At 42.5% G+C, this 12,288-nt stretch overlaps 2 protein-coding genes across 3 annotated transcripts in view; both read left to right on the forward strand.

The window, feature by feature from the left end:
- The window catches only part of sdhaf4 (succinate dehydrogenase complex assembly factor 4), a 369,114-nt gene that overhangs the window by 147,165 nt on the left and 209,661 nt on the right, over nt 1-12,288 (forward strand). The window lies entirely within an intron of this gene.
- smap1 (small ArfGAP 1) overlaps nt 1-12,288 on the forward strand; it is a 103,162-nt gene that overhangs the window by 22,490 nt on the left and 68,384 nt on the right. For both annotated transcript variants that reach the window (XM_078288575.1, XM_078288576.1), the window contains exon 4: nt 1,304-1,379. In XM_078288575.1, coding sequence (XP_078144701.1) covers nt 1,304-1,379 — 76 coding nt within the window. The remainder of the gene's footprint in view (nt 1-1,303; nt 1,380-12,288) is intronic.

A 12,288-nucleotide genomic window follows, 5' to 3' on the forward strand; every position in this document is an offset into this window, starting at 1 on the left:
GCAGTTTTTGTTTATATTAGTGTAGACTAGGGTTTGACAGATTAGGTTTTGAGGGTCAATACCGATGCTGATATTTTTGGATTGAAGCTGCTGATATATAAGCATAGCCGATATTTTGAACCAGTATTCAATCTTAACCTTTTGCATGCCACAAAAAAAATCAAAAACGTTCAAGTATTCAGTGTTTCCTCCAGAGTTGGATTCTTGTCAGGGTGGAAAAGCCTTTAGACCATCATGGGACACTAAAACTCTCCATTGAAACCCTCGATAATAAGGATAATAAGAATAATGAAACATATCAAAGCATACTTTTATGGAATCTGATCAAATTGTCTCTTTATAATCAGTTCAGGTTAACGTTTTCCCATTGACAACCAATGTACTATTGATCAATTCTGCAATAAATATGTAATTAAGGGTGATATTGGTATCAGGGCTAAAATGTAAGCTGAAATGTGGCTGATATCTGGCCAATATTGGCCCCAAATATCAGTCTAACGCTAGTGTAGACTATTTGGTGTGTGTGTGTGTGTGTGTGTGTTGTAGGTCCTCTGCTGGCATAGCATTCCTCTTCATCCAACCCTCCCCCGCGGTCATCTGTACATAACCAACATTTCATTTGGCCCTCCATTTAGCCACCGGGCTGCGTATCGTGCCGTAACATCCCATCCGCTCCGCTGTTTCTAGTCAGCGGTAATGAATACACGGCCTGTTTGAGATGCAGCCTATCTCTCCCAGCCTATCTTGCAGCACGCCCGGTGCGGGTGGTCATCATTTTTCAATGTTTTGAAGTCTATTACTCGATCCGACAGGAGCGTTGCCGCTGAAATGAGGAGATAAGAGAGTCGGGATTAGGGCCGATGTAGTGCCTGGGTTTGAGGGCGCCGTGTGGTGAGGTTGAGAGTGTGTGTGTGTGTGTGTTATGGCATTTTGTCAATGGCAACAGATGAATCCCTGTCTAAACTCCACAACGCATGCCAATCACTACTGCCATCGTTAATGAAAAACCAGACTGTTCACCCCTTTAGAAAAACAACATTAACAAACCAGGAAAGAAGAATATTTTTAGGTTATGGAAGCCCTCATGGACAGTCGTGGATTTTTACATAGCCAAGTAATTTACCCATAGCACCATTTGACCGTAGAACAATCATTTAAGAGCAAAGTGTTAGGAAATAGACAGAGTAATATACTGTATGTTGGTGATTGTCGCGTGTGTATGCTTTGTGTGTGTGTGTATGTATGGAAGTCTATGTGAGTATTTCTGTGTAGCGTTTCAGTCCCTAACCCCCCCGACCCTCAGAGCCGTGGAGGTGTTCATCCGGGACAAGTACGAGAGGAAGAAATACTACGACAAGGAGGCCCTGCTCGTGGCTCCGGTGAGTATCCACAACACTCTGCATTCTGCACATGGTATTTCCCGTGGTATCGAAACCCCCCCTCCACACACTCTTTGTTATGAAGTTTAATATTTAACTTCTCAAATATGTGTGATTCCCCGTCACGTGCATTTTGGCAGGAAACTATTCAAAAAACTAATAACTATTTATCATATATTTGATCTTTTTCTTTACATAAGGCATTTGAATGAGTTCCAGTCCTGCCTTTTCCTTGCCAGGGACTCACGGTTGTCTCCCAGTAGCCTTGCGTTTCATTCATCAAGCCTGTAAATGTGTGTTTTAGAGTCGCCAACCCACCTGGTAATGCCTCTATCCTGTCATACTGGTGATGTTTCCTCAGCCTAAATGCCTGGAAAGGCAGTGAAATCCCTTTTTAATGCTGAATCCATTCAGGCTTTTTTGGATCTGATACGGAGAGTTCCAGAATAACCTTTTAAAAATTCTCTGTAAAGCTATCTTCTCATACAGGTCTGTATCAGAAAGCGGAGATATGTGCGTGTGTGTGTGTTGGAGGGAGTAATCAACGTCCCTTTGTGCGGGATGAAGCGGGAGAAAGCATGTGATTGTGTGGGTGTGTGGGTGTGTGGGTGGGTGGGTGCAGATCCTTGTCTTGTGTCCAGAGAGATTATCTGTGTGAGGTGTGTATTTGAGTGTGTTAGCGAGTGGGTTGCTTCTGCCCTGCGAGTTATGCGTGGGCGTGTGAATGCTAGCCAGTCTATGTGTGTGAAATAATGGTTTCTGAGTGTGTGTGTGTGTGTGTGTGTGTGTGTGTTCAGGTATACCTCTCTGATCAGTGAGCCTCCAAAGCCCATATTATTCCCCCCAAAAAACCGTGGGCCATTACACTTGCTAGCAATTTGACTCGGTACCTCTGGCGGTATGTATGGCATCAAAGGCTTATATGCACACACACACACACACACACACACACACACACCAAATGGTCTAAACTAAAGTTAAAAAAAACTGCAGGGAAATGAAAACCCAAGACAAAACTCACAAACACACACACCAAATACTCTACATCAGTATAAAACCTGCAGGGAACGCATGCATACAAACAAACACACACACACACACACTCACCGAATAGCATACACTAATGTAAAAAAAATTGCAGGGAGATGAAAACACTGGGAAACACTCTCAAACATACACACACACACACACCAAATAGCGTACGCTAATGTAAAAAAAATTGCAGGGAAATGAAACACTGGAAAACACTTTCAAGCAGTCACACACACACACACACACACCAAATAGCGTAATGTAAAAAAGGATTGCAGGGAAATGAAAACACACACACACACACACACACACACACACACACACACACACAGCAAATAGGTGGCATTAATGCAAAATGTCCTGTTCACAGCAGTCTTCTCTCACACATCTTTATTTTCTCTCTCTCTCTCTCTCTCTCTCTCTCTCTCTCTCTCTCTGTGTGTCTGTTTCTCAGTCTGTCTTTCTTTTTCTCTTTTCTCTCGCCTCCCGTCTCGCTCTCTCTTTCTCTTTGTCTTTCTCTGAAGCGTCGCCAGCAGCCAGACTGTGATCTAGGATCTGTTTCTGCCACCCACACAGACGGCTCGGCTTTTATATGCAAATTAATTATTAAAAACAACTCATTATCACTTTAAGCCGTTTCGTGCAGATGGAGAGAGAAGGAGGAGAGGGCGGGCTACAGTAACCCTGAGCTATATTCTGTATGTATGTGTGTGTGTGTGTATTTATGTGTGCCTGTGTCTTCAGTTGGAGGAATTGGTGTTTCTGTGACTCATTTGTTGAGCACTTACAGTAGAGTAGCAGAGATCTGTGTTTCTGTACGTATCTTCATGAGGGTTAGATGGATATTTTTATCTGTTTGCTGATATATCAGGCCAATATTGGACTTATTAAATACTGGATATGATCAGTGCAGAACACCTCTGATATGATGTATATGATGCAGTTTGATTGATTACATATTTATTGTAGAATTGATCAATGCTACACTGGTTGTCTATGGGAAGCCTTTAACTTGAGTAAATTCTAATGAAACATTTTGATTAGATTCCACACAACTACTGTTATGATTATTATTATCATCCTGGGTTTCAGTGGAGAGTTTTAGTGTCCCATGATGGTCTAAATGCTGTTTCAGAGGCTTTTCCACCTTGAGAAGAATATAATTCTGGGCAAAACACTGAATTTTAAAATACTTTTTGGGCATAGGAATGTTCAAATTTAAAGCTATTGAATATCAGCAGAAAATATTGGCTACTGGCCTTCAAAAACCCTTACCGGTCGAACCCTAATCTGCACACGTGTGGGTTGCATGCTCTTGTGCATGCGTGTCGTTTTGTGCGTGTGTGAGACAGAGAGAGAGACAGTGAGAGCAAGAACAGAGTCCCTGTGTGATGGACAGCTTGCATTACTTTGTTCACAGGGAGTGTATGAGCACATCCGCTCCATCGTATTTGCCCATCCATGAGTTCATTGTTCTGCCATGAGTGAGGTGCTGTTTGTGTGTGTCAGTGCCGCACATTATTTCAATATCACAGGCATCACAGTGCATCTTGCAAACCCTCTGTGATGAGGCCGGCGATTGGCCTAGAAATGTCACAAGAGAGCAACACAGGCAGCTTACGGGCCCTGTTATGGTCATGGAGTTTCATTAACGATTACAGCTACGTTTCTCTGTAATTACACTGTAATTGAAGAGTTAATTTCAACAACAAGGGTGTCAGTTGGATATGGCGAGGTGTGGCACCATAGCCTAATTCAGTTCAAATCTGATCTTGTAGTTTTTATCATAGTGGTAGGAGAGCAAAATCAAGCAAAAAGCACTACATCCACTTACTAATTTATCACATTGACAAAATAATATCTTTTCAGTCATCAGTTATTGCTCCACTTTGTCCCCAGAAATGTAGTTGATATAGGCAGGTTTGGATCTTCTGTTGAACTTATGGTGATTAAAGGTACGGGGACTTTTACATAGTTTATCATTCAATATTTCAAAAATATTAAGGATCCAGGCTGTGAAACTGTTCGATTTTTTTAAAGTCTCATTTTAAAAAGTTCCACATTTTGCAGCACAATGTAAAAGCAGGGTTGAAGTGTCACCTTAATGCCCCACTGACTAATGCTGCGCATGTCCTAGAATTGCTACTGATATGGGCACTTTTACTTGATGGCACCGCTCCCATCAGTAGCAAAGGAATGAAAAGTAATGGAATGGAGATAGTGGCAACTATAGGATGGGGCCAGCCATCTACGAGTGTGTTAGGTCCCACCACCAAACCTTAATTACAGTGGAATAAGACAATAATGAAATGGAAGGACATTTTTCTGTTACTACTCTTCCAATAGACATTAGTAGTCATGTCTGTAGGGGTAGATTTTGATATGAGCCACAAATATAGTCGTCAACATTACTCACAATTACTAGTGGGATCGTCATTTCTTTCCCCTGTATTGGAGTAACCTATTATTGCTCAGTCAACATTTGCAGACAGACTGTTCTATCTATTGATGGGACATCACAGGTGGACAGGAATATTCTGCTATAAGTTATATTTATTCATGGCAACATGGAGAGTCAATTGCAGGACATAAAAGGCACATGTAAACAGCTTAACCTGAATAAGACCTTGACCGGAGTCTGTTCAATAGCTAAGTTATTCTGTGCATGTAAACCTAGCCATTGATACAACTGCTGGATTTTATGTTTAAATAATGTTATCTTGTTAGTTTGCTACCTAACCAGTATCTGGTCAACTAACTATGACTTTCTTGTTGTTAACACATCTGATTTGTGTATTAGCTAGTGCTGCATGACTAGTACCTTGGGCATCTAATAGTGGCTAGTAGGTGCTTTGCTAAATTAGCTTACTCGCTAGTTAGCTAGCTAACAAAGCCAAAATCCAACAGTTTGTTCAGGTTAACTCAGCTGGCTCTTTTTGACTTTTCTGTCTCTAGTGTTTTGGAGTGGACCCTAGGGCTAAAGACATGACAGTTAGTTAAGTGTACCTTATCAGACTGTTAACTTTTAGCTATAATGTTACTGTAAGCAAAGTCCCTTTTTAAGAGAAGTCTGTTCACTCGGGCACCATCTTGGTAACGCCCCCTGGGCAGCATGTTTGTGACTAACAAGACAAGACTACTATCTCTTTGAATGAGGAGTCATCTGTATGTAAAGTTCTGACATGTATATTATCATTTACATTTCATCATTAGGAACACTGGCAATTTTTTTTCCAAAAGACACTGTTGTCATGGAAAAATGTATTTTTACCACTTACCGCTGCTTGTACGCATGCACCTTCCACTGCTTCACGAAACAGTGAGATTACAACAGTCAAGACCAGTCTGGTTTACGGCAGTCCCGCACACTTGTCATTGCCGTGGTATTGTAAACAGTTATGTCATGTATGCAGTCCACAGTAGGGAGCTGACGGTAACATCTGGGAATATAATGTTGTTAGAATGTTATTTCAAATTATTGTCAAAGTTGTACGGGCGCTGTTGCACCCCACTTGCATCAGTTGTCGTAAATAAGAGTTCTGCGACTACGTGAACCTGAAAGTATGATTGGGGGATTTTCTTGATGATATGCGCACAGGGGTGCGTCGAGTGGCCAATTTTGCTGATGGCATGTCTTATGTTGTCGGTGCCGCCATCTTTAGTGTTAAGGACTTTCCCATTCAAAACTGATAGAGTGCCCTGTCTCCTCTTTATAATACTGTCTCTGACTGTAAGGATCCACACATGCAACCTGTTTTGTTTTTTTCCAAATGTGTGTCTTTTTTGAGCGTGGCTGTTATACATGTAGCCAATATTTGAGCGCAGCCAATTCTCCAACGACGGCAGCAGCCGTGATTGTTAGACTGATTAGGAGGAACATTTTTTGATTATATTACAGCCCAAGAAAGCTAAACTACTGCCAAGCCTCCCTGTTCCTCTCTGTATTAGTCTCTGTACAGCTATTCCATTCTGTTATTGCCAATTTCCTTTGTAACAACAGAAATTAAGCTGTTAAGGGTTTGCCCAGCAGATGCGTTTCAGCCGAGATGCTACCATCTTTCTGCCTCACTATCAGCACTCGCCACAGCAGCGAGCCAGACACCACTATCTCTACCTCTTAATATCTATTCAACCTCTGCTCATCCTCTCTCACCCAGCTCCCACTACTCTCGTTATCTATCCCCTCTTTATCATTCTGCCCCCTCTCCCTCTATTCCTCTCCCTCCTCCCTCCTTCCCTCCAGCCTCCCTTCCCTTTATCTTCATCATCGGCCCATCTGTGCCTGTTTAGTGCTGCGTCGGCATCTCCGACGGCAGCATCAAAGTCGGAAGAGGAGGAAGTTTTGAGAGAGGGGGGGGGGGGGAAGGAAAAAAGCCCCCAAAAGACGTCAACAGAATAAGTAGGGGAAGAAAATGCTCTGAATTCACATCTCAGCTGCGCTCCTTTCACCACCACAGGCAACAAGAGCAAGCACTCGTTTGATGGCTTAACAGCGGAGGAGGGAGGGAGAAGGATGGAGATGGAGAGAGATGAGAAAAGGAGGAAAGATTCCTCTGTTCTGCCCTCAGAAAGGAGCACTTAGTGTGTGTTTCCGCCCTTAGGTAGTTTAGAGAGAGAGGGAAGGAGCGTGGGAGGAAACTAGGCGGCAGGGAGGAGGGAGCGAAGGAGGTGAGGAGGGATTGATGTTGGAAGTGATGTAAGCTTGCTCTCTCTGCAAACACATTTTCCCCGGCTGCCTTCAAAAGTTAGTTGCTAATGAGCGCAGGCTGTGATTCGCTCAGCCAAAGCGGCGGGGTGCAGCGGCCACATTTGCACCACCTGAAATTTGAAATGACGCGGACGGCATCATGCTGACGTAGACGCGCCTCTGTCAAAGATTGCTTTCCTGCATGGTATTTTAAAAACGAGACCATTGTCTTTAACACCGTCTTTGTCTTAATAACAGTAAACAAAGCTGTCCCTGCTCCTCATCCAAGTAAACATACTTAGTTTTACAATTGATGGAACTGGAAGCGCTGGTCGATTCCGGTGGGTTTCCGTTTATTTTTGGGTAGGTTTTTTTTGTCATGAAAGGATAATTCCAGCAATTTTCGACCTGGAACCTATTTTTCCATCATTTTCCCTCATGCTGTTCGATTCTGACCAAAATCACATCAAATGCTTCACTGTAGAGCTGCATACGCGGCTCTCCTCCTATCGGGTCAATGAACGCTCAAAGCAATCAACCCTAAAAGTACCCAAAGCATCTTTTTCAACCCGATGCTCACATGTATATGAAACATGTATATATTTAATTTTCAGAATAAACGAGGAAGTGCTGAAGCAATGGCCAAAGTAGCATCAAAACTGTACGAGAAAGGCATGACCAGAGGGATCCTTTGGCCTGTTATGACTTTACTGGAGAGCGTCACGCTCAGGCAAGCAAGGCGTAAGCAGCTCTATAGTGAAGCAGTTGACAAGGTTTTGTCAGATTCCATCGGTGTGATGGAGAAAGATTAGAAAATAGGGTCCAGATCAAAAGCGGCCAGAACTGTCCATGTGTGTGAAGCATGAATGCTCAAGGTTTGTGAATGGCACGTCCGCTTTCATTATGGAGCTTGTGCGCACCAAACCACAGAAAGCATAAACCAGGCCTTAACTTGGTTTTAAGTCTCTCGGACATGACAGTGGGTAATACGCCATGCATGCAAATGTGGAATTGGGAATTATGTTTGTTGTGTTTGTCTGTATCTCCCTCCCTCCCCCATCCATTCCACACCTCGTCTTTGTTTCTCTGTCCATCTGGCACTGTGATCATCTCTGTCTGTGGAGAAATACATATTGAGCTTGGCTGTCTTACATCACCACCAAAATGCTGGTCAATTTTGGTTGGGGCTTGTAAGTCTGTCAGCTGTGCTACTCACTTTGGCAGGTGGGGGTAGTGGAGACCAACTATGGATTGGTCTCCGTCCATTCGTTTATTCTTTTTGGCCATTTGTCCATTTGTCACACAATATGCATTATCGGTAACCGAATCCATCCTGATTTGACTGTGGACCGCTTGGACCGCTTGACTGTAGACCGGAACTATGCTCATATCTTCCCTGCCCCCGTAAGTTTAGAGCCCGGCGAGAGCACTTCCACTTGACAGAGTTCTTAGCAAGTTCCGAACACAAGAGGAGGAGGAAATGCTTTCAGAAAAACCACTTCAAACCACTTCAGGAACTTGTTCTTGCGACTGAACTTTTGCAGAATGATGCATTTCACCACTGGGTTTTGGCATTTTCAAAATAACACCGATTGGCCCAATGGGGGCTCTACAATTACAGGTCAAAATTTTAAAATGTTAATAACCAGTCATATCTCCCACACAGCAAGTTGGAATGACATGAAATTTGGCGCACATATCCAGCTATCCTACAAATATTAGCTCCAGAACCATCTGCCATTTTGGGTAGCTTATTTCACCAGTTTGAGTTTCTGACAGAATTGAAACTTCAACCTTCTTAACATTTGTATTACTTGTTGCTGATTGGCCCGAGGGGCAACTACATCATCGGTGGTTGTGGTGGAGGAGGGGGCGACATGTTTACCTTATTTGATCGCCGTTTTCTATTCGAAGAAATACTTTGAGAAGCTAAGAAATGAAAACTGCTGGTTGACTGCAAGGCTGGATCCAAGCCCTGCTCCCTGTCTGTCTCACAGGTCAACGGCAGGTTAATAGAGGTCATCCTTACACTGTATAACTGTGTGTGTGTGTGCGCGTGACCTTATTTTGACACCCTTGCCTTTTTCTGTAGCTGCGAGGCTGACTATAACCTTGGCTTACAGCATCTACTGAAGCAAAGAGTACTCTCCTGTAACGTAGAAAATCCTCCTTCATTCCTCTAATTAACTCTGCTCTTTCTCTCTGCTTCCCTTTCCTCCCCCCTCATGCGCTCTCTCTCTTTTCTTATTCTGTTCTCCACTTGCCGTCACTGCTTGTTTCTTTCTTTCTACCTGCTGTTCTTTGTCCTCTCTTTCGTCTTTTTGTCCCTCTGTCATTCTTTGATTTATCTTCCGTTCGACTTTCTTTCTTTCTTTTTCTTTTCTCCCTTCTCCGTTTTGTCTCTCATGTGTCTGTCACTCTTTCCCTCTGTCTCTCTGGAATTCTCTCTCTCTCTCTCTCTCTCTCTCTCTCTCTCCCCCTCCCTCCCTCCTCAGCAGAAGGCATCTGAAGCTGCTCCTCCCTCCATCTCGCCCTCCTCCCAGGCTGATAGGAGCAGACAGGAGGTGCAGGTCTCCCCTGTACTCTGACTGTTGTGTTGTTGTGCTGTCTTTTTGTCTTGTTGCCTTGTTATGGTGTTGTCTTGTCTTGTCGTCTTGTTATAGTGTTGTCTTCATGTCTTGTGTCGTCTTGGTGTCTTGTTATGGTGCTGTTTTGTATTGTCTTGTGTTGTCTTGGCGTCTTGTAATGTTGTCTCCATGTCTTGTGTTGTTGTCTTGTTTTCTTGTTACGGTGTTGTCTTGTGTGTCTTTTTGTGCTGTTGCGTTGTCTTGTTGTGGTGTTGTCTTCATGATGACTTGCGTGTTTTGTGTTGTTGTCATATTGTTGTGGTGTTGTCTTCATGTCTTGCGTTGTTGTGTTTTATGTTGTCTTCTTGTCTTGTGTTGGGTTGTTATCTTGTGTTGCTGTGTTGTCTTGTGTTGTGTTGATGTGTTTTTGTCTTGTTGCTGCCTGGGCCAAAACAGGAAATACAACAGCCAAAGTTAACTCTCTCCTTTGCTACATTTACATGCATGCTAATACTCCCTTCATATTCACAGTGTTTCCCATATATTTATTTATTTGGGAACAGCCCCCAAAGTCAATTTTAGTTTCATTTCGGGTGCTGGGGTGCACTAAGCTGGCATTCAAACCTGGAGAGTCTCGCCGATGTAGTTTTCACAAACCAAAGCCATAATGCTGTCGAGCACAGAAAGCGTATTGATGATCTACAGCGACTATAATTCATTGCGCCTATGACACAACACATAGGGTCGCTGCTCCTTTGAGTCGTGCTGGCAGTGCTGACACGAACTGATTAGAGAGGCAAAGTTAGAGACATAGCCAACACAATATGCGGAGGAAGAAACCAATTTGTAATAAGCTGTTTTATTAGTAAAATCAGATGGGAGTATAATAGTCTCCTAATGCTGCAGGAGCAAATTAGCCAATACTAGCCTCATTAGCTTAAAGTTAATAGAGTAAGAGACTTGGTGCCTGGCAGTGCCTGAAAGATAAGATACTGAGGTTGCTAAATTAAACGTCAACAAAAATAAAGCTTACTTAGATATGAAAAAACTGAAAAAAACACCAAGTCCATCATAATTGAATAGATTCAATACAGGAATAAAGAATACTTTGAAGTTTAACCGGAATATGAGCCACTATCTGGAACACTGTGTACATGTAAACAGCAGCGATTGTCTCGTGGATCAAAATAGCTCTCCTGTCATTAAGTCTGCGAATGCTGAAAGACGACGAAACATTCAAGCGAAGAGATGTGCTTTCCAGAGATAAGCCCACACATTTGACCAAGGCTTTTTGTATTTGAGGTTTGTTGTGCTGTGCTGCATTTGTTTTTTTCCAGCGTTTTATGCCTTTAAATCTAAGCTACCAACCTTGCTCATGCTCACAATGGAAAGCAAATGGATTCGTTTGTGGATGTTTGGTATAGAGATGTTAAAGAGACTTTCGTATCATTTGTGCAACTAAATGGTCTCAATTTTGGAACTGTTTCCTATCATTAGATATCAATGATTATTTTGTATAGTGCATATTTTCAAGCCAAATAATCACGTCAACATGGTTTAAATGTTAAAGTCATACCAGTAAAGTAGCTGAACTGAGAATGGATACAGAGACACAGAGAGAAACAGACTGTCATTCCTGCCATAATTGCTAGATTGTAGACTTAAGCCACTTTCTCTTTGGCATGCTGACAGTTATTAGCTAAAGCCTGTTGGTGGCTGGCATCAGCACAAGGCCATTTACACATAACGAAGCAAGACTGTTAACCTGAGAGAACACTTCATCAACTCTCCATATGGTAATAATGTATGCACATTAAATCTGCATAGCGAGTGCATTAGAATCGCATTAAAAAATGATATCTAAGTGTTTTCAGATTGTTGGGAGGTAAATCTTTGCCATCAGGGCCCGTATTCCTCAGCAGATAATTTTATGATGGATGTCAATGGGTAATTTAGTCAAATGAATCAGGAGGAAAATCTCTAAAAGTGACACTTAAATGATGCATACGTTTTACATTTACATTTTGCATTTTTTGCCCGCTACAATGCCTCTCAATGCACTTCGTTGGAGTGTTATAGACGGTGCTGGGGAGGAGACGGGGCCAGAAAAAAATCAAATGTTTATTTTCATCTGTTATTGGCAGTTGTGCGGCGTGGAGAATGAAGTGTCTTCTGAAGTGGCGTTATGTGTGTTAGCGCTGGCTGTGGAGAGCAGGAAGCTGTCAATTATCAGTGTGATGTGTCTTGCAGGATTGTCTGACTGCATCTATACTGTTGGATGTCGCTAGCGTTATTGTTTGGTTTTCTTTCGATGTGGGAAAGAATAAATAATGCATAAGCGTTTGTTTGTTTGGTGTGTGTGTGTGTGTATATATTCAGGTTAGACCAATATATATGAGTTGGCCAATATATCAGGCTGATATTGGCCTTTTATTAAACATTGGATATGAGCCAATGATTGCTTAGTTATTGAAGAATTGATCAATAGTACACTGGTTGTGTATGGGAAGCCCTTAACCTAAGCAGTATCTGTATCGGCCTTCAAAAACCCATATCGGTCTGACCTTAATGTATATGTTTGGTGTGAGTGGACGCTCTATTTTACCATGCATACAAATTGATT

This window comes from Centroberyx gerrardi, chromosome 15 (genome assembly GCF_048128805.1).
Source record: "Centroberyx gerrardi isolate f3 chromosome 15, fCenGer3.hap1.cur.20231027, whole genome shotgun sequence".
NCBI lineage: Eukaryota > Metazoa > Chordata > Actinopteri > Beryciformes > Berycidae > Centroberyx > Centroberyx gerrardi.